General features: G+C 42.7%; 1 protein-coding gene across 3 annotated transcripts; it reads right to left on the bottom strand.

Moving 5' to 3' along the window:
- Nucleotides 1-606: 606 nt before the first annotated feature.
- Nucleotides 607-20,501, bottom strand: LOC106490799 (uncharacterized). Of its 3 annotated transcripts, none has more exons than XM_067308393.1 (5): nucleotides 20,468-20,501; nucleotides 4,630-4,799; nucleotides 3,749-4,060; nucleotides 2,697-2,813; nucleotides 607-1,409 (listed from the first exon to the last, which is right to left on the bottom strand). In XM_067308393.1, exons 2-5 carry the CDS (start codon nucleotides 4,691-4,693, stop codon nucleotides 1,246-1,248), a joined length of 657 nt encoding a protein of 218 aa, XP_067164494.1. In that variant the 5' UTR covers nucleotides 4,694-4,799; nucleotides 20,468-20,501; the 3' UTR covers nucleotides 607-1,245. The 3 variants fall into 3 exon arrangements, with proteins under 3 accessions (XP_067164494.1, XP_013805758.2, XP_013805759.2); XM_013950304.2 differs by lacking the exon at nucleotides 20,468-20,501 and adding an exon at nucleotides 9,185-9,358 and having other exon boundaries at nucleotides 4,630-4,796; XM_013950305.2 differs by lacking the exon at nucleotides 20,468-20,501 and adding an exon at nucleotides 6,348-6,472 and having other exon boundaries at nucleotides 4,630-4,796.
- Between the last annotated feature and the right edge of the window lie 1,875 nt (nucleotides 20,502-22,376).

The raw sequence follows: 22,376 nt of genomic DNA, 5'->3' as shown, positions 1-22,376 counted from the left end.
TTAAGATAAAAAGCTTAAACCTTAACTATCTTCTAACCAACTAGTTAACCTTAAACTAACTCAGAAATTTAATTCTTGGACTCTCAGGTTTGGATGGGTGAACTTGCACCCATGCAAGCAACCACCAGAGGAAAAGCAACAAAGAGTGTTTGCTTCTGATGAAAGATTGGGTAGTTTAGTAACTGAGATGAAATATCTCAGTTGCTGGCATTACACAGGGTCCCAGAAACTCAAAAGCTGGCTCCAGGATGTAGGGAAGGAAACTGCAGGTCCAGGTCAAGGGGTATCTGAAGGAGCATGCAAATGATTAACACATGAGTATGAGAACCACTGTAGGGTCATGTATGGGCATAGGACTGGAGCTGTGGGATTAAAATGTATTGGCACAGCCTTGCTGCAGTGAGGAAATGGACATCCACTAAACATTGTCTTAGTAAACACTTCTAGTCCTTCATTTAACAACCTCATGCCGCCGTAGTAATGCAATTTCATCATTTACCATAACTAAGCCAGATATTGAAAAGTCTTCTCTTACCTATAAAAAATGTGATTATGCACTATGAGTGGTCCTAGGAAAAAAAAACCCAAGAAAATACTAGCATTAGCAAGGATTTACTTAGAAGAATCAAAACTAACATATAAGGCTTGCAGACAATTTCCAAAGTAAGATATGGTTTAACATTAACTCAATTTAAGAATACTGCAGTCATGGAGGAACAGCAAAGAGTGGAGGAAGGTGCAGTGGAGGAAAGCAGTTATTTCCAAAACATGTTATCCACACAACTCCCTATTTACTCTGTAGAACCTATCCCAGCCTTTTCCATGCATACTAGTCTGCAGAACAAACACCCCCCTGGGCAGTGATATGTCACTACTGGAAAGCCACATAGCACACCTCACTTCCAGTATTTGCCATAGCCTGTGCACTGCTTTCTGGGTTGCAATGTTGCAATCTGAGACTACTCTAAGGAATTAGATGATGTTGAGGTAAGGCTGAGAGGTGCAACCACTTGGCTGTATTATTTTAGCAAGGAGGAAATTTATTCTGTGTGTCTTTTTCCTGACGAAGCCAGATGACTGGGCACTGCACCGTGGTGCCAGATGCAGAGGTGGAATTCAGACCAGCTGTTAGCCCAGCCTCCCCTTCACAGTCAACATCATTTAGCAACTGCAAAAACAATTTAATGGAAACAAGATCCAGAAAGAAAACTGTGTATGCTACCTTTTTCACTACAAGTGTTGCTTCTAAGCCAAGTTACCCATAGGAAACATGCATTTTGTCTGACTGTATGGTTTCATTTTTTTTAGAACACAATACACTACCAGTACTACAGCACAGCCCACAAGAGCCACAAACACGGTGGTGATGTCAAAGTTGCCTTCTTTGCTGACCGAAGATGACAAGAAACCTGCAGGGTAGAAAAAAATAAAGAATCCAAGTGAATCAAGCAGACGTGCCAAGACATAAGCCTGCCTCATAAAGAGCTGCTAGGAAGAATTGGGCCTGATACTTCTGCAAATGTACCTCACAAAAGCTGATAATGAGGAACTGATGAATGAGAGTAGAGAACAAATAGTCTCTGGCTTAAGATGCCTTAATGGAGATACCTGTAACAAAATAATGACGCTATTCACATTCAGGACTGATTCTTGACTCCCCACCACAACAGACACCTTTGAATTGATCTCTTATCTGATGTGATCAAAAACAAGAGGTGCAAGACCTTGTATCCTGAAAATGGAAGAAAGTCAAGAGCTCTGCGGAAGACTTTTAGTAATCTTATTGGAAGCCAGTGTTTTGCTAAAACAAGAGTTGCAATCAGTGGAAAAGAAAGGCTGGAAAAACACTCTTCAGGATGGCATTGTTCTGGATAGCGTCTGGACAGTGCACATGCCAGGAAGAGGGATCTGATAAAGTCAAGACATTCAGCTAGGTAATATATCCTTCCTGATGTGTTCAAAGGCCACTAAAGAAATCAGGTTTGACCAGTTTTTCAGAGCCTTAAATAAAAAGAATTTAAACATATAAATAACTAGAAAAAAAATACTCTAATACTGGTATAATTTGGAAGACAAGTAATTAATAGAATTTTCCAGCATGCATGCAAAAATTACCCCCCAAAAAAACAGCAAAAAACTGAAGCAATATACACCTACACTAAGGTTTCTCCACAGAAGAAGCCAGACAGTGTTTAATGCACTTGTCTCAAGCAAAGACTCCCCATTTGACCATAACTGAAGAAAAATGGTAGGCATTTCTACCAATGAACAAATCTGAGTATAAAAATAAATGCATGTGACAAACGTCCTCTTAGTCTGGAGGAAAAACCTCATTTATCCCTTACTGGTAAATGGAGTTGTCTGAAACTTGCTGCACGCCCACTAAGTGCCTTCACTGCCCCTTCTCTCAACGTCCTTGCACCCTATAGGATGTGGAGGGAAATACACACCGCAGCCTATACCTGTGTCCAGGCCAGGACTCAACATGTACACGGGCCAGGGTGACCTCTCTGAGCTTGGATCAATTTGGCATGTGTGGGTCCAAGGTGCAAATGTACAGTACATCCCCAAAACCTGTAAACCATGTTTACAGCAAGCTGCCTGGGCAAAACTCTCTCAGAGCTAATGCCAAATGAACACATGGAGGGACTAACCAACGGCATTTCCATCTGCAAAGAGGAGCGATAAGCTTTTACCCTTTTTGCCTGGCAGATCACTGTAGCAATTCAAGGAACTGTTGGGCACTTCGGGCTGGACGTCTGCTGTACAGCAAGTCTTTTTCCACTCTGTAATGATGATGTCCTTCCTATTCTCTGGGGAAGCAGAAAGGTAAAACAAGTGTTAACTATAAATATCAACCCTTCATAAGATATTTAATCAAGGGTTATAGCTTAAGCAGGTGGATTGTCTCTTTACCAAAAAAGGGTTGAAATGGCTACAATTGTATTTTGTTCAACAAATGTTCAGATCAGTTTAACTGTTCAAATTTTCTTTTTACCCCAGCTGATGAACTGGTCTAGGAGCCCATAATGAAAAATCTTCAAATTAGAAGAAAGCAAAAAGCGTTTTTACACTTAATTAAGAACACCAAAAGATTTGTAAAAAGCTTTTCATTACCACTCTAATTCTATTGAAATAATAATTATGACAATGTTTTTGTACACTCCATTTACCCACAGGGACCAAGCATTGCAAGCAAACAAGAGGAGCAGCTGCATAAATGTCTCACAGGGTGCATCTCACTCCTAGCCTGCATGCTTCTGTGATATTATATAACTTATTCCTGGCCTAAGACGTGGAAAATAGGTCTGCCTTTGTCCTTTCACTTGAGTAAGCAGAAGAGACAGGGCTGGAGGTTTCTTCTCAAGATAAAGCTTATACTACAATACATTAACTTATTGATTGTTCTCAGGTAGATATTCTACAGTGGGAAGCATAAATGCCAGAAGGTTGATGTTTAGTGTGGTCAGAAATGAAACACACAAGCAGTTGTTAGGTTGAACACATTATATCAGGGTAACTTGTGTATTTATCTGGATCCCTACCAATGTACTTTTAAGTAGAGTTTGACCTGAAAGCGTTTCATTTATTTTTGTAAATAACTATGTCTTTTCTTCTTAAAATACTCATCTTAACAACTTAGTTGCCTCATTAACCTCACTGTCTGCCCAAATACATAACAGTTTTGTTTCATAATTGGAAATATGTTTTTCAGTTTGTTCAGAGGTAGGTTCCCAGCTGACCATACCTTTAGCCTCCAGGCTGCCACATGAATATCCCATTCCCTCGGCTTTCACCCAGAAGATGGTGTAAATTCCTTCTGGAGAAGTATCTTCTTGCTGAAAGCACACAGTGATATGTGTTTCTTCGGCCACCAGCTGAATTACTTCATTTGAAAACATCTTGTTTCGTGTTTCACCGATTACATCACAGCAACTGAAATTGGATAACTCGCATACTCTGATACCACAGCGCTTGCAGTCATAGACTGTCACATTTGTGCTGCTAAAGGAAGAGCCTTTTGTCCCCTGAGCAGGGTCACCACTGGGTATAGCAGTAGCTGCATGAGAAAACACAGAAAAAAAAAATCTTTTCTAGCATTTTGCTCACCACATTTTAGTATTAGAGAATGGGACTATTTGGGGGGCACAAATCCAGTCCCCACCTAGGAGACATTGTCTGCCCATGGGCAATTTTTATAAGGTACTGGGCCCAGTCCCCAAAAGAATTTTGGGGGTAGAAATATGATATGAAATACCCCTGCCACTGCTGCCGCCGGGGTTTGGACTAGGAAGCTGGCAGCTCGGGAAGGGAGCCCTCGTTGAGCTAAGGGGTTGTATGCCCAGCCAGACCCAAAGGAATCGTTCCTTCTCATTTTCTGTCCTTCCAGAAATCCTCGGCACAATCCTACCAGGTATATCTCCAGCAGATATCCACATCCCAGGACAAGTGAAGCTCCCAGACTGCAGCTGGGTTTAGTGTCCCAGGTCACTGCTGCTGAGTCAGTTTGGTATTCCCAGAGGCAACAATTTTCCAGACAAGCCAAAAGGCACAAGCAGACTGGCTGAAGTGCCCAGAAGCATGCAGGGCTCAGGGGGCCCACTCACGCGATCAAACAAGGAGACTCACTTAGAAAGGCAGATGAAACTGTCAGCAGCAGGAAACAAAAACGCGTGAAGGGGAGAAAATCCATCAGGCCGTCCTGGGTGCTTGGCTCCACTGGGGTTGGACGCACTCCTCGATCCTCCACCCCAATCCCTGGGCAGGATCACCAGGCTCTCATTACAGTCACATCTCTGCTGGGACATTAAATACAATTTTAGCATTCATTACCCTTTTCCTTTTGTTTTGTCTTTCTCCAGTCAAGAAGAAAACAATTCCCAGGCCAAGTGCTGCAAAGCTTCTCTGATCCAAGAAACCTGGAATAAAGGCAAAGAAAATCTCATGGTGCTCAGCTGCTTTTACACCCTGAGTTGGGGCTGGGGTTCAGAAGACAGAATCTGATTTTTTTGGGCCAACAAATGTCTTGCAAATGCCAAACCCACCCCTCTTTCCAGCAGTGGGTGCACCTCTGCAGTAGAAACCACATATTCTTTCTGCAGAGAATGGGAAATCCCTCCCTACCCTGGTGGGCAGGATGCTCCAGGTCCGAGTCCTCCAGGTGACTCAAGGCAGTGGCCCCACACCCATCATTTAGTAGCACACGCAAACAAATAACTTCCTGATTTGCTGACACCTCCAAACACACACACAAAAAAAACCCAAGAAAGATATCTTGTACTGAATGAATGTTTTGTTTGACCTGACGTGAAACATTAAGTTTCAAATTAAATCTTACTTTTAATTAAAATGAACTGATGTGAAATAGCCCTTCAAATTAAAAACAAGAAACAAAAAAGCTTATTTTTTTAAAGAGTGTGTTTGAATTTAGTCAAAAAAAGGTGTCCTGGATCATATCAATGAAATTGTCATGAATTTGTGAAATGTGTTTTAGTAAAACACAAGTTGTTTTTTTTTCCCAAAAGGGGAAAAAAAAAAAATCTCCTTGAAAACTCATTTAGCTTTCCTCACTAGCCTACTTCTGGAAGAAAAAAACCACTAACACCACCACCACCACCACACTGCTTTGCTGTGTAGAGCTCTTCATTAAAAGTTTTCGCTAAAATTACTGTTGATTCATCATGGCCTGAGAAGTACATTGAGTGAGTTTTAAAGATAAGATTATGTATTCCTCAGCAAGAATTAATAACTGCTTATCTGTGCTGAGTTGTGCTAATTCAGGCGAATCCCACCCTGATGCCCAGAAGCACATTAGGCAGGAGGACCAACACCAGCAAACCCAGCCCTTCCAGCTTCCAGAACACATGGAAATAGGAGAGACCAGTTGCAATACTTCCCCTGAAATAAAATCTCCGGCCCTTGCTGATCAGCTGGAGCTTTCAGCACCTCCACACAGAGCCTGAGCCTGGCAACGCCGCTGAGATCTGCTTTTCCGATTTGCGGGGTGCCACAGCGGTGCAGTCTGTTTCCACTTTGCACCACACGAGGGACCAGTTCTTCCATTTTACACATTTTCCTTCTCACTTGCACAACCTTGCAAGTTTTTATTCTGTCCCCACAGCATGTTAACAAGAGCCAGACTTTCAAATGAGCAGAGCTGCTTCTTTTGTCCTCTTTCTATATATCTAAGGATATTTCCTACCTTCCCCGCACCCCCCAAAACCAGCTCCATCAGTGCTGTTTCACACAATGCTCCCTTTAGCCTTCTCCTTTCTGTTCTCCCAAATGCAGGCTGGTTATATCTGCCCCCTCCTCCCCTGCGGGCCAGTCGAAGGAGTATCACCAACCTTGTCCTTCTTTGACTACATTCGCTGGCTGGATACAGTCCTCGCAGCCCAGAGTCAGTGCATCTAGCAGCGTTCACAGGTTAAGGGCAATAAATTGACTTTTCCCAGCAGCTTTCAGCCTTAGATCCCTGTCCTCTGTCCTTGTTCATTCTGCTTTCTCTTCCCTTTTATAAGTCTCAGTGCATCATCCTTGCTCCTCCTTCAGCTCTGCTCACAGGACATTTCCCTTTCTCTTTTCTGCGCTGTCAGTCTTCCTCTTTGACTTCTCTTCTTTTTCAAAAACCACAGACCTGCTTGCCAAATCCCTGTCTTCCTCTGCCTTGTCGCTGTGATCTCATATTTCCTCTTCCACTGGTTCCTGCGAGTCTTAAGTCATCTAGGCCACCTTCTCCCATCAGTTTTAAGGCTACTTTAAAAATAGAACACTCAAATCTAAAATGAAAACATTCACTTTGGACAGAAAAACCTTTCCATAAAGACTTTTGCCTGTTTGTCTTTCATTTCAAGGCAATACAAACTTTCAGTCTGCAGAGCTACTGAAGCAAGTTTTCTACACAGCTCCAACGAAACTATGCCAGACCCTAGCAGGGAACTGGCTGCCAGCAAAAGACAAGTAAAGTAACAACTGCAAGGATTTGGACCTCCTTCACCAAAGACACATCATTCCTAAGTAGCTGATGAGCTTTCATCCAAGTCAGACCTGATGCCACAAACTGGCCAACCTGAGATAACTGGCAGAAAGGAATGGAATTTAACCAAAAAGGGAAGATTGCAGAGCCCTAACAAGGCTTTTTTTTTTTTTTAAAGGGGATTTAGAAGTACAAGTCTGAAACTCTCCTTTTCATTTTTCCATAACTTCCTAGTGAATACAATGCAACACACAAAGAGCTCCAGTGTTTATCCAGGCACAAAGGCACGTCATTAAGGCAGCAGCGTTGTTTCCTCCTGCAGGAAGGGCCCAAGCTAATTAGATTCCTATCTCAAAAACAGAAGGCAACAGGATGCAATATTCTGGTTAGCCACTTGCATTTTCTAACTCCAGCACAAGTTAAACCAGCCCACAACTTCTTTCAGTGTGCACTATCCGGCCTCCTGACTCTGACTGCGGTGCAGCTCAGGAGGGGTGGCTGTTTCTCCTAAGCACATATCCCAAGGCTTTGCAGCTTTATGAGCATTTTCATATATGGCTATATGGTGAGGCAAAACTGTATTTGTGGAATAATGCAGTAAACTTTCAGAAAGGGCTTATCTGATACCCCAAGTATCCTATGGACAGGACTTAAGTCTCAAACAGCTTGAAGAAAATGATGCTATTGAATGAAGTAAGGAAGTAGCAAAATAAAATAAGAGCTTCAGAAGATCCTACAGATTTTTCTTTTCACTGTAAGTTCTTTCCTGGAAAAGGAGCAGAATTTAGATAAGAGTTAGTTTTAGTATTATTTTCAAAATCAGTTTCACCTTGCCAATCTGCTGAATACAACTTTCATTAAGCTTTTGCAATAAAGAAAAATATACAAAAGCCATAGAAAAAGACAAAAAAGCCATTTCCACAGTGAGCCTGTGAGTGAACTTTGTTTCCTCTTTTTCAACAAGCCAGTGAAGAGAGACCCCGACAGGACACTGTCCCTGAGCTGCAAAAAAACTGCAAAACTCCAATAGGCAAACCATACCCTCTCCATAGAGAGGTTCTTCCAAACCTCTTTCCCCACAACCATCCGAAAACACTACTGAGGTATTTGTTTCCAGTTTGCAGCATATTAAGGCAAGTAGAATTAACTCCTTCACTAGTTTTCTTTCTTTTACTTTAAAACCAATATCCTTACTGACTGATGCTTTCTGTTTTGTTTTTTTGTTTTGTTTTGTTTCTCTTTGAATCCAGGCACATGAAAGTCCCCACAAATCCCATTTGGAAGCTTAGCTGTAGCCACAAGGAATACAACATACAAGCAGTTCCAGGTTTGGTGATAGTTTCTCGTCTAAAAGGAAGAGACTTGCAAAGATTTTTACTGCAACCCTCCTGACAAATTATCCTTCATCTTCAAATGGAGCAGGAGGGCAATTTAGGAAAAGAGGGTATTGGCAAAACATGTTAAGTGAAAAAAAGAAAAGTTAAGATAATGAAAAATAAAGATAATAAAGAGAAAAAATATTGGTTAATTGGCTATGGGGAAAAATATTTGGGAATTACATGAAAATGCTCTAACAGACATATTTTACAACTTCCGTGGTCATTCACAATTGTACAGAATTGCACTGCTTGGTTTGCGTTCACATGAACATTGTGAAAGCAGTGCAGAGCCACAGGAAAGCTGGCAGCCCAGCACTCAAAACTACACTATTTTACACTCACTACCTATAACCCTAAGTCTTCACTGCAAACCAGATGCAGTTTCCCCACCAGTTTACCCATGAGAAAATATGCTGATGAAGATCAGATTTTACATTCCTAAAGACACTCGAAAGCTAAAAACTGGCTCATGTTTACAAGAGAGACCGCAAATTCGGAAAGAAACCTGACAACTTCTTGAGCAGTCACAAGAGTGTGCAAAGCCGTGTGTAAAGATAGATTCTTCCTCACAGACTCTTCAGGATTCAAATATTTGGAAAAGGAATCAGGATTGTAAAAAACTATTATTCATTTAGAGAGATCATGTGCACTAAGTAATAGACATTCCTCCTCATGGAGAAAATACACAGTTCATTTCCCTTCTCCCAAAGATAGTTTTCTGCACATTCCTAAATGCTTGCTTAAAAAGGGGAAACAGGAACACTTTGTAAGAGAAAAGACCAGCTATAAGACAAGACCTCACAAAGAATAACACAGTACAAGTACCTACACAGTGACGTGTTTTCAATGAAGCCTTTAAGTACCCTCTCCCTGGGCACGAGCACTGCAGCAGGAGACTCCACGGGAACAAGCAGGCTTTCCAGCTGCTGAAGTATTCACTCCCCTTTCACAGCCCCGCACATGCGATGCAGAAGCTGTTGGGATCACTGGAGAAAAGGAACAATACCAGATTTTCCCTTCTGTAAAAGCAACTGGATTTTCACTTTCACTTTGGCAAAGTTCAGGGCCCTGGTGCCAGGGAGCGAGGCAAGGTGATTGAGCGCTGCTGCATGACGTTCCTCAGCTATAAACCATGGAAAAGTCACACCCACCTCTGCACCTCAAGAATCTGCTTATTGAGTATGCCACATTCATGGGTAACTGGGTATTAATTCTAATGCTCTAGGTATTGCAATAGGGATGTAAAATGGACTGGATTTGAGATCTGCTCCTGGGTCTACTACCAACTGGCCAGCTGCAAAGGCAGTCCCAGAGCAGGAGACAACTGAACTGAACTCAGGACATTTTGGCTCAATACCCAGCAGGGATCATTGTTGAAAGAATACCTACCAAGGGAGGCATGCTTCAAGCTGCACTTCTGCTGTTTGACTGAACTGGTGTCCCTCACATACCCCGGCATGAGCAGTCATGCCTGTCCTGACTGGAGGGAGGGGAGATAGTCTGCCCACCCCTCAGTAAGTCAGGGAAACCCCTCTAATTCCCAAAGCCTCATTGCAACTCATGGCAAGTAACTCATCAGCCTTGGCAAAGCACTCGGAGATCCGTGCTATCTGTATTAATTTTTCAATGGACCACTTTTTAAATTGCTCTGTAGTTTCTCTTCAGTAGAGCAACTGTTATTTATTACCTCTGATCATGGAATAAGGACTTCTAGGTTGTGTTCAGCAGTATTTCTCACACTGGGTGGTCTGATGTGCCTTGGTTTCTCTTCTCTCTAGCGACTCACAGGGCTGCTAGAAGGCTAACATAAACAATGCCCATTATTTCCCTTATATTGTACCCTTTCTTTAGGCAGAGCTCACGATGGTCTAGAAGGATCACCTCCAATGTGTGTAAAATGCTTTCATATCTCTGGAGGAGAAGTCAAATATTGACATCAGTGAGTGAAGAGACAAATGCATCAGCTTCCAGAAACGAAACACAAAATGGTGCAGCCATCCTCTCAGGAGGTCCTGGAACTGCATTTTTTTCATTATGGTCTGCTCCTCTGGCTCTAGGCACAGTCTGTTTAATAGCAACTTCCCTCCAAGTTTGTATTTAAGACAAATGTTGTCCCATTCACAAATAGTCCATGCTGCCAAACTCGCATGTATTAAAAGACAAGAGGATTAAAAAATAAAAAATAAATAAATAACCACAGCATCTGAAATATGAAGCTAGTCACCTCCATGTGGCCTCTCTTCCTAATTTGTGGTTTGCTTGCAATCCTGGAAGATATCTGCTTAAGCTCAGCAGGGAACATCCTATTCCCAGTGAAGATGATGAGAGGGCAGACAGGCTTTACCCACTCACTGTCTGCTTAGACTCTTCATCTGGGAACAGAAAACTCTAATAGTCAGGCTCCAGCAAAAACCAGTATTTATATTTTAGCCATCCACCTCGAGCAATTTGTCACTGAACATATAATAATCTGTTCACAGCTTATGAATAAGTCAAATAAGTTTGCTATATTTTGAAGAAATGGAAAGGCATTGACTCCATTAAGATCCCTATGCCTCTGCTGCTAAAGTCTCTCCAAAGAGAAATAAGGAGAAATACTACCAAGTCTCATTCCATAACTAACTCCAGGAAGGGAGAAAATGCAATTCTTCCACTCATTGTAGGCATCAATTTTCTAATCAGATTTTCATTTTGCCTTCTGAGAAATCATATAGTAGACAGAAGAAAAGGAGGGAAGAGGATGATATGCATGAAGACTATCCATCCAGCTTCTTTAAATCCTGCAAACCCAATGAGCAAAACAAAGCACTCCAGTGCAGTATAAAGTTCCAAGAAGAGGTTTAATCCATAATAACATTGAAACAAGCATTTTGAGAACTAACCATAAATTAAGAGGTTTTTTTAATTTAAATGTAAGAATAAACCAACAAAGCAACTAACACTCCACAAATGAGATGGGACAAGCAAATCTGGGTGACAGCAAGGGAGGAGAGGTGCTTGGCCTTCTCCTCTTGTCCCTGGTAGTTTTGCCAGAGAAGTCCTGAGTTAGTGCATCCTTCTGCATTGGTAGCTTCACAACTGGTTCAAACAAATACAGAATAAGAGGAGAGCTAGAAAAAACAGTGTTAACTGTTCCCATGAATTCTGAAAGAGTCAAGTTTCCAGCTGGGGCTTAAGATCTCACAGTGCTGTAATAAACCAGCTTGGGAACTACTGCCTACTCTGATTAATATTTGGTTCCTACACCCAGGATCTGGTGTTGAATTAGTCAGAAAAGGCTACTAGGAAACAGAAGATCAAAGACTTTCCCACTCCTCTGAGCAGCTCACACTATTCTCCGTGGATAGAAAAGACATCAGGTTGGGCCAGGAGCTGCCTGTAAATGATTCAGGAGAAGTCATAATGAGCTATCAGGAAGCTGTTCCAAAATTTAATATTGTGATAAGTCAGGCTCAGCCCAACTGCATAGTCTCTCTTGCAGATCTGTCTTATTTCATTTCCTCAAGGACAATGTCCTTCCTTTTGCTCCAAAGAACACATTGATCTCTGAGAAAAAACGTTCAACATCATTGGTCCTGCAACATGGCTCCTACATGTTAAACACTTTTTTCCCCTAGCAGTCTAACCATTGGCTCCTCTGTACCGGTGCTACTCATCAGCTGATGGCCAGAAGCCAACTGGGCTGTTTTGCCTGGGACAGGCAAGGAGACAGAACAAAACTCCATTATGCAACCCTCCTAGTTGAAACTCTTCTGATCCTGATGGTTTGACAGTGGAGCAAGTAGCTGCAGGGAGAGTCGCTCCCAACCCTTTGCTCTGAAACTCCATATAAACAAACTCAGGCAAGATGAGGAAATGGCTTTGGTTGCCTTTTAGCTCAGTTTTCAGACTGAACAGTCAAATTATCACTTCTTTGTTCTTTCTAAGTATGCAGTGCACGAAAGGGTTTTCATTTCTGCATGAGTTCAGAAAGACTTTGTCAGATTCATTTCTGAGAAAGGGAGACCCAGCCACAATCCGAGAGCAGCTGAAGTGAGGCCCACTGCAAGGCAGCCACAGGAGGTGCTTTACTTCCTGTCCTAACACTCCTGGAGCAGTCCAGGGAGACAGTGTAGTCCCCTCCTCGACCCTCCAAAACAGGGCTAGACATCATCTCTGCCCAATCCACCGTCAGAGCACAGCTCTGACCCCCTCTTCCCCTCACCCCTTGGAAGGGTTTCGATGTTTCCGGAGGGAACATAGCAAGCGCTTTTGCTTGAGGGGAGATCAAAGCTGAACACAGCCCTTATCTAAAGGAAGGCAAAAAGAAATAAGGGCAAGACTCCAGAATTTACCACTAGTACTGTGTGGTGTGACTATGTGTGCACTATTACAAGGGGGTGTTAGAGCTCTCTTAGGACCCCCAGGAAACTCAACATACAGAGGCTGTTTGTTCCCTCTCCAGCCTGCTCACCGAGAACAGGAGTCCAGCATCTCCCCCTCAGCAGCAGACATCTCTAAGACTCACCCATGCAACTTGACCCTGTGGCAGCAGTTGGCTCAGCTCACTGTGGGGCCAACCTATCATGCATTGCACTTTTCCCAGGCAACTGAGACAATCCGGAAGTTCTCATTAAAAATAATTTGCAGGTCTGACAGGTCAGCCTTCAGTTCAATCAGCTAATAAAGAAGCTAAAAGAGGCCCTGTGTATGAGGAGATACCTGTGTGCGTGACCCCGATACCTTTGCAATGTGGATAGGTGGAGAAAGAGCTTGAACACCCTGGTAACTCACCACCTTCATCCGGGAGCAAACACAACTGTAATGATAGCGTCAGTCTGCATTACTGCTATTGCAACACAAGGCCTCAGCCACGTACCCCTGCACACAGCATCTCCATTAGGAGACCATGGTTCTTCTGGCCCCCCCATGAATCCACACTGGCTTCCTTGTTCTGGTATTTCACTTGTTGATCCCCTTTCCAGGCTGCAGGTGGTCTCAAGGAATGACCAGAACAAAGGAAGGAGAAAAAATACTCCATCTTCCTATTTCTGAGCTGAACCCCCTTATTTCATACCAAAGACGTTTTCAGCTATGTTCATTTTTCCACTCTGCTGCTTGTCTTAGCTATGACCTTATGGAAGCCACCTGGAAGAGGAGCATGTGGATCAAAGCTGTACAGAGATCAGGTGTGAACTTTCTCAGTCCTTTGACTGCTTTGAGCAAGATCCTCAATACCTCAACTGTGAGGCAGGCAGGGTGAACCTTTTTATTCATTGGGTGAGAATCAATTGTATTTATTTATTTATTTAAAGTACAGGGTCACTGTGATTTCCAAACTCCCCATCACTACCAAGCTGGCCACTGAGAAAAACACAGTTGGCCAGCACTGTTTTAATGTGTGACAGCTGCAAATAGCAGAAGGGAACAAACACAGCCAAGGAGTACAACAGCAGAGATGCACATTGTTCTGTCTGTACCCTCTGGAAGATTGAATGATTTGGGGAATTGCTGGCAGGATGATTTTTTTTCCCCCTCATTTCAGCCCATCTGAACAATAGCTATGTTCAAGTCCTAATGTGAACCATCAGTACAGAAGACATCAATGTGCTAGCTGAGCATCCGCCTCAAAAGAGTTCCTCCATGCCTTTTCCCCTTTTTAATTTTTTCACAGCAAAGAAGTCATTTTCCAAGTACAAAAAGTTGGTAACACGGAACCACATGAGAGATGCTTCAGAGTAGCCTTTTCTTAAGGCTCACAGTATTGAATTCCCCTTGCCCCATTCTCATGTGGTCTTTCATTCTCAATGTTCCTTGTGAGTGATTACCCACTTCCGCAAATGCCTATCTTCTACGAGCATGGAACAGAAATCTGGAGGAAACACATGCTGCTTACACTGTAATTTCCAAGAACAGGCAAAGAACTTCAGTATTCAATAAATGTTATGAGCATTTAAACTCTTAATGTCCATGCTGACACTTTCACACTCAGCCTCCTACAAATATAGCTTGCATTGCATCCTTTGATTGTATCAGTGCCTGATAAATAGAAAAAGTTGTTATTAATTTACACCCTCAGTGGGGAATTTCCCCTCCTCTTATAGCACAGAAAGATACCTTACGAATTTATTTTTCTTTGCAGACTGCAGGACCTTCTTGTCTTGTGTTCCATGGCAAAAGAGCTTCTGGAAATAAGATCACAAGCAAGATATTGTGTGGCTCCTAAATTGTTTAGAAAACCTCTTTGCTTACACAGTTTTGCCCTCAAAGCCCACCCAGCTTGCAGAGAACAAACCTGAAGGACAGATAGTTATATTATGTTTTACCGATGTCACTAACATCAGGGTCCTTATTAGACTATTTATACTTCCATAATCCTAGAAACTCTGCTCTTCAATCCAGCTTCATTTTAACTTCCAAGAGTTATAACCTCCAGCATGAATTTTCTCCTTTGGCAAAAAAAACCAAAAAACAAAAAACAAAAAAACCCCTTCTACTTTGTATGATGTACCCTGACATCACAAAATCTCTTTTGTTAATCCAGAAAAAAAACAACAGCCCAGAATATTAATGTTAACCTTGGCCAGAAACTTACCCAGAACATCAATGTTAGAAATAGACCAGAAGACAAGAGATGAAAATCAAATGCTATGAATGCAGAGGAAGCTAGAGTTTCTTAGGCATATCTATGGCCACAAGTAGTGTTCTGGGTTCCTGGCCCTTTACCCTTCAAAGGGCTGTTACCTGTTTTTCGCATACCTTATTCCACATGCTGGAAAATCCAGGCAGCAAAGAGCTGTTTTAATAAGGCTCAGGGACCTATCCCAAATCTGCGCATTGATAGTCATTGTCCCAATACAGCATTGGTCCCAGTGTATTTCACCACTGTTTTTGCTCTCCAAAGCTCAATTATCTACATAACCTATCCTTTTATGTCTGCCGGGGCTGCTTTGCTAACCTGGAATGTCAGTAAAATAGCGCATTAAGTCATTTATGGCTAGAAGAAAACACAGAAATGCAAGACATAATGGTCTACAACACAATCTGTGTGGTATCATAAGTGATCTTTATTGCTAAGCAACTCACCAGTCAGGCTTCAATACATCAGCTATGAATACCAGGTGAAGTTTTTTTCCCTGGCAAATGTGCCTTACGAGATTTAGTATATACACTAAATTTTACTTGGAACAACTATAAGAGATGCTACTACAAAAAACAGCAGTCATAAATATCTCTTGGCAGTGGTGACTTACTGCAACAGAAACCAGTTGGGCTATCTATATTATTTCTGGCAGAAAGAGTTTTTGTAGGTTAGCCTAAGAACCGTGTTGTTGGCTTCAGACAGCTATAAGTTTTAGTTACATACTGAGACTTTTAAGCCTTTATTAAAAGGCCAAAATTCATCCCTGATGTAAGCCCATTGTTTTGAAAAGAGGAAGTAATTTGAACTGGTCACACATAGGATGCACTATATATTAAAAGGCGTAGGTGTTCTTACTTATTTACAATACAAGAACATGAGAGCATTTGATGTAGTCAAGAAACAACATATTCAAAACTGATAAGAGAAAGTAATTAAACTGAATAGCTTTTTCTAGTGGATGTAAACTCTTACACATCTGGGGGGGAAAAAAAACCAAACACCCCAAACTAGGAGTTAGAAAGTAATTTCACCAAAAAATATTTTATTCCATTACTAGATTTTTTACATCATCCTTTAAAATATCTGTCCATAACTCCTATGCAAAGAAATGTTATAGGAATAGAAAACAAATTATTCGATCAGAAAAACTAACTTTGTTTTCACTATCCCTCAAGTCTCTAATCATTTGCTTATGTACCACCTGGAGAGGTATATTGCCATGTTTGAGTTATTCTTCTACAAAGAAGCTGTGAAGAAATATCAGAAAGGCAGATGAGGATGATTAGAAAGCAATATTACAAAAATCAAAAATGAGAGATGAAAGGAATGTTTTCTAACAGTTTAATCAAGAGAGAATTAGATCAAAGTAAAATTCAAAGTGTTACCAGGAAGCTTACCAGATATAGGCCGTATCCTATATGTAGGATATACATATAGGATGTATCCTGAGCAGAAAGTCCTAGTGCCAGCCCTGGTGCACGGATCTAGCAGAAGTGGACTCTGATGGCTGGCCGAGTTTTTCTGACAGCGGGCTCGCGGCCATGACTTCCAAGGGTCCCCAGCACGCTTCTGTGACTCCCAAGGATCATGCTGTTGGCTCTGCTACACCCCAAAGCTCTTTGGGTCACCATCTGCCCCCAAATAGCCAGCCTTCAACCAGGATAAGACTCAGGCTCTTTCGGACAGGTACACTGCATCCAGATGGTCTTGCTTCCCAGGCAGACGCTTTTTAGAGACCTCAGACCCTTTAACAAGGCCTTTCCCTATACTGATGTCCAAATTGCAGTGTTTAGAGAAAAAGGTGAGCCCACTTCTCCTGCAGCAGGTATGCTTTGCTCGCCCAGATGACAAGGATGTGCTCTTTGCACAGGGCTGTGCCTACCATCAGCTTATTCTCAAAGAGAGGCACTTTTGTTCAAAATCCTGGCCTCCTTCAATTTTTCCTGGTCAGCCCAGCTTCCCACTGCCCCAAACTCCCTTGTCCTCTCAGTTAGAGGGCAGCAGCTCACACCCCAGGCCCACAATCTCCATTGTTCCAGCCAAAGCAAACTTTTTCCCTATCCACCCCAATTAACCATGAGGTGCAAGTAGCAGGGATCCTTTCCTTGGGCTAGGGTACCATCCTGAGCAGTTTCTTCTTATAAATAAATCATCTAGTCAGAAACTTCAGGATGAAGAGACTAAGGAAAATGCAGTGAACAGAAAGATGCCCAAGGGACACTCTCCCAGGCACATCAGCCAAACATGCCTGAGGGGGTTTGTCATGTTATTTAACTTTCCAAGAACTTTGCTCACCCTCATGCAAGAGCCATGGCAAGCACTGTGAATTACACACATATGAAATCGTTTCACTTTCCCTAAAATCTCAGCTGCTACAAGTTCTTTCAACAGTGCTCCGTACAGAAACAAAATTGTAGCTTTACAAGGTAGCTAAAACTTTTCTAGACCATGCATCTGACCACAAACTCTATCTTTTCATATTTTATGTTACAAAGAAGACCAGGCTTAGTGTAAAAAGCTTTCGCAAACTCACTGAGATGAAACACTTATGTACTTGACATAAATGGTATATACATTAATTGTCTAGAAGTTAACTGTTGAAGCTATAAAAAGTCTATAAAGTATATGTTTTATAAGAAGTTCATTAAAAGTACTGCAAATGTCTGTATCAAAGATATAATGCAATAAGGCATAACTATTAATGACAAGATGCGAGGGAGTAGTTTGTAGCTCAGCATCTGTACTCAAATAATTCCTACACTATCAGCACACCCACAGCAACCTACGTGCAGGCTGGCGGCGTATAGTTAATAGTATTTATGTGCCTTCTCCAGACTTTTAAAGACATGTAATTACACTGGTTCTCACCTGAACACTATTACACACAGACTAATTTCTCTGCTTTCTGAGAGGTGGCATTTGCCTTTTTACTGACCTGGCTGTTAATATCAATGATATTTACTATAATTTAGTATTATGAAAGCCTTCACTGAAGTTCTCACACTACTGCAATTGCAATGACAAATACTCAGCGACTTTGCTTAACAACTTCGTTGAATTACCATTTCCCATGTGAAATATTAGTGGCTTGGGCTTGGTCCAGCTAGATCCCTCATGCCCTTACGGTATTTGATTCCTCACCAAGAGAAGCCAGACAATGGAACCAAGATTCACTGAATGCAGTTCCCTGCGTTATCCCTGTCACCAAAGTAGCAGTTCCACCCGTCAATCCCACATCCCACCGATGCCGCATTATTCAGCACTTGCACCACATCAGTGCTTGGGGGCTCAGCAGAACATGAGACCCCCGTTGCGCTCAGCCCACTGCAGGCACCCTGCGAGGCGCTACTTTCCCCAGGGAAACTGCCCCTGAGGCAGGAAAGATGGACCGAGTGGGAATAAGGAAATGATCTTAATCCAACTGATAGGGAAGCCAGCCTAACAGATCAATTGCAGCAATGATGAGGCCCAATTTCCTTTGGCTTCAAGGTCACGCTGGGAGCCGTGGTCAGCAACGGACGCGCGCGCAGCAACCAGAGGAGTGAACCTCCTCTACAGACCAGCTCTACGTCCCTGCCACACGGCCCAGGGATCCCCTCACTCATACCAGCGACGCTGTTTATGACTCTCAGCCTCATTGATCTCCCTGGTTCCCTTGTGCTGGTGGGACAGGCAGGGAAGCTGCACTCCGACAGAGCAGGAGGCTGCCAGAGGACCCCGGCACTTTGCTCGCTTTGTGTTTTTTTGATGCAACACACTGTAAGCAAACTCAGAAATCATGTGATTAGGTATACTCAGGAAAAGCCTGGGACACCTGGTGATTCAGTGGGGCAGAGAGCACAGCGAGCAAGGGACAGCAAGCTGTTGAGCCTCTTTTTGGAGCGGCTAATACCGTGAGGCTCCAACCGGCTGCTGAATGGAGGAACGGAAGAATTTGAGGAACAGAGAACATCCCACTCCTGCCTCCCACTTCATCTTGATACTCTCGGACCTTCAGCAAAATTATCAAGCATCAAGGAGCAGCTGGAACGTACAAAGCAAAGTGAAACTGCACAGCATGAGGCACCACCCAGCCAGTACTAGCTGGTGGTTGCAAGCCGGGCGTGTGCCCTGTCCAGGCATGCTGAAACATCGCTGGCATCACCACCTCACACTGGGCCACGCATGTACACAGAGGCGTGGAGGAAAGCTGCCTGATCGTCCTCACAGGTCTGTATCGGGTCACCTCCACCCTGAACCTTAGGGAAACTTCCACACATTTTTTACAGACCTGGACCATTTTCTTACCAACTTTTGGTTTTACTGAAGAATGATGCAATTGGCTTTTGTGCCTTACCAAGGGTCAGGCAGCTTCTCTTATAACTGTCTTTTTGTTCGTTTTATCAGAAGTGTTGGGAGGGTTATTTTGAAGCGTGCATAAAACCTGCCCTCTATATGCCAGACTCGCATGCTGCTCATATTTTCAGTGTTTCACTGCCAGCCCATTTAGAGCTGCAAACGTAAGGTGAATCAGACTGGAACAATAAACTTGCCATCTCTGCAGAGATATCAATAATAAAAATAAAGCAATGTATGCAAGGTTGTTATCTTCAGCTCAGTCTTGTTTGCACTGTCTGATAGTGCTTGGAAAGTTTCCAGAACAGGAGAAAAGTAGCTCTTCTCTCGCAAGAAACGACTGCTAGGAAGATGCTCCAGAGCTCCTAGCCATGCCCACAAGCCTCGGCTACCACCACAGCTGAATTTCTTCAAAAAGGCAGGTTGTTACCAAAACAGTACTGTGTTCCCCAAACAGTACCAAATAGGAACCACATCTCCAACTGTGAATTCTCAGTCTAGAGGCGGGTTGTTTGCTCTTCAGGACAAACACCATCCTTTACTGAGTATCCATGCACCCCGACAGTACAAATGAGCCAGTTTGGACTAAGGACACAGCTATCACGCACTTACTTTCCTGAAGCATCTCAGACATTGGCATAAAAGGGCCTAAATAAAGCTAAAACAGCTCCAGCTTGCAGGCGTATGCTAGTCACTCACAACACTACATGAAAAGCAGTTTGGCTGTAGCCAATTAATGAAACAAATGATGAATAATGAAATGAATAATGAAACAGGAACCAAAGATTTCTGAGAAAGGAAAACAAAGAATTTAGCAGAATTATTATTGTTTAATACTGAAGCTAGCTATTACAATTTCCCCTTTTATAATAGAGGCCAAGGAGTACAAAAAGAAATCGCAAATAAAATCTAGGATTTGATCTGTGATTACTTTGATTTGTCCCTGAAAAAAGCAGTAGGGTAGCCCTAACTATTCTTATTTTTTCCACTGCTAAATAGGACATGGGGAAATCTGTTTTCTCCTGAAAATCAGATTTCTCAGACCATAAGCAAGCCCACTGTCCTTCAGTTCAGATTTTTAGGCATACCAAAAACACACCTTTTCACAGACTGAAAAAAGAAGAGAACATAGAAGGAGAGAAGTTGTTTCCTTACCAGCCTTTTCCCTTCCTAAGGATCTGGGCATTTGGGAAAGAACACATTTCTGAGAAACAGTTTTGGGAATTGTCTATTTGCAGACGGCAAGAGTTTAAGGCTTCAGTTTCACTTGCACGTACCTTTTTTTTTTTTTTTTTAACCTTTATTACCCCTTGCATAACAGTGATTTTTTGCAGTGCGGCTTGATAACAAAGGAGTGTTTTCCATGGTAATTCCCACAGCGCTTGCAGCAAAGGAATGGGGGGAGGAAGACTTCAGGTGCAGTAAGGGCACAAGGTAGGGGTGAGGATAAAATTTGTTTCTCTTTCAGTCTGCGTAAGGAGGGGTGGAGAATCACGCTATCAAAGTTTGTTTTAGCTATCAGTGAGTGCAGTGCAAGACTACGGTAGGAAAGAGTCGTGAGGAGAGGCTGACCCCACTCCTTTACCTCTTTCCTGTAAGCCTATATAGCTTCACAGAGCCATAAACTCTTTTGCTCGACTTGTCCATACCTTTTGGCACATGCAGTGACCTTTCCTTTTCCCTCATAATCACCATGAAACATTTTGGCCTCTGTCTGATTTTTCAGCCCCAGATGTATCTTTCTTTAAGCTCTCCTTGTGCCCGTGACAGCACCTTATGCAGCACGAGGGACTCCCTGCAGCCACTCACAGCCTGCAGCCCCAGCTCCCCTTTGGCAAAAGCTTTGACTGCGTCTAGCAGAGCGATATTGGCTCCTAGTCCAGAGTCCACGTTAGCTCAAGGTGTAAAGTTGGGATGTATTTGTTAGTGAGGAAGCTGGGACTTGTTTTTTTGCACTTTGTCCCTGTTTTTGCCGCGTGACACCTCCTGCCACCTGCCAGGTCCTACTGAGTTTTGATTTTGTTTGCAAACTTCTCCTAGAGAGGAAGCGCCGCTTCTGGAAGGCTCTATGGCTTTGGCCTTTTGCTGCCACCAAAAGCTGACCTCCAGTAATTAAAGAGGTGGACGGTGAGCCTAGGAATGCACAATTTCATGTTTTGTTAGCTGACATCATACTGAGAGCAGTGGTCTTTGGTTTAATCATAGCGCAGCAAAACCGCTACTGCTTTGCTCTCCCTTAAGTGTATCCATGCACAATTCAGTTTGCTCTTACAGTCACAGTTCAGGAAAATTTATTAGAAAAATATTCCAACACTGAATGATTTGTCTACAGTTACGCTGTCATGTTCCCAGCTCAAGGCATTAAATTAGGGATGTTTCCTTTAAAAGCTCAAGTTCCCCTGCTTCCTCTGGCAGGCATGCTCGCCCTGGCTGAAACTGTATTTTATAACCATGCACACAAAGTTATATACAACTTCTCTCTCTCTCTCTTTTCAGTAAATTCTTACATCTACTTTACTTTTTTTAAAAACTATTTTTAGCTTTAGTCCATGCTGCCCTGTGCTTTCCAAAGGTCCTAGATGCTTCTGCTTAGACTATTCTACTTTTTTCTTTTTTTAATTCATGCCAAAAGATAGTTTCACTGAGACACCAAAAAATAAGTGGAACATGACCTGAAAGACAATCTGAGGAAACAGTGCCTTCTGCAAGTGGGTTTTGAAAAGATAAAACAGTTTAAGGGCAGCAGCCAGAATCCACTACTCTCTGTAAAGAGTAAAAGCTGTTCCCTGTTGGTGGCAGCTCTCTCAAGCCAGGGATTTCTGGTGTGAGGTGGATGCGATACGTAGGGCAGACAAGGCTATTTTGGCCATGCTGTGTAGCGTGGGAGATTCCCTGCCCTTTGGAAGGAAACTTCGAGCCTCCCTCCATTATTTTGGCTCTCAGCCAGTCAGAAAATGCACCCTCACGATAAGACCATGATCCAACCCTTTTCAAACTCAATAGCAGTAATTCCTTCCCCCAACATATATTTTATTTTCTCTTTTTTTCTTTCCCAGGGTCATCC

Source organism: Apteryx mantelli, chromosome 19 (genome assembly GCF_036417845.1).
Source record: "Apteryx mantelli isolate bAptMan1 chromosome 19, bAptMan1.hap1, whole genome shotgun sequence".
Taxonomy (NCBI): Eukaryota; Metazoa; Chordata; class Aves; order Apterygiformes; family Apterygidae; genus Apteryx; species Apteryx mantelli.
Note: the sequence above shows the minus strand (reverse complement) of the source record. Positions and strands in the feature narration are given on the sequence as shown.

What these genes read in the sequence shown, in the direction of transcription:
- LOC106490799 (XM_067308393.1), bottom strand. Translation starts at nt 4,693, where the DNA reads ATGGATTTTCTCCCCTTCACGCGTTTTTGTTTCCTGCTGCTGACAGTT. An exon ending in AGTTTCATCTGCCTTTCTAA is followed by an intron (nt 4,061 to 4,629) that starts GTGAGTCTCCTT and finishes TTTCTCATGCAG; the next exon opens with CTACTGCTATACCCAGTGGT. An exon ending in TGATCTGCCAGGCAAAAAGG is followed by an intron (nt 1,410 to 2,696) that starts GTAAAAGCTTAT and finishes TCTACCCTGCAG; the next exon opens with GTTTCTTGTCATCTTCGGTC.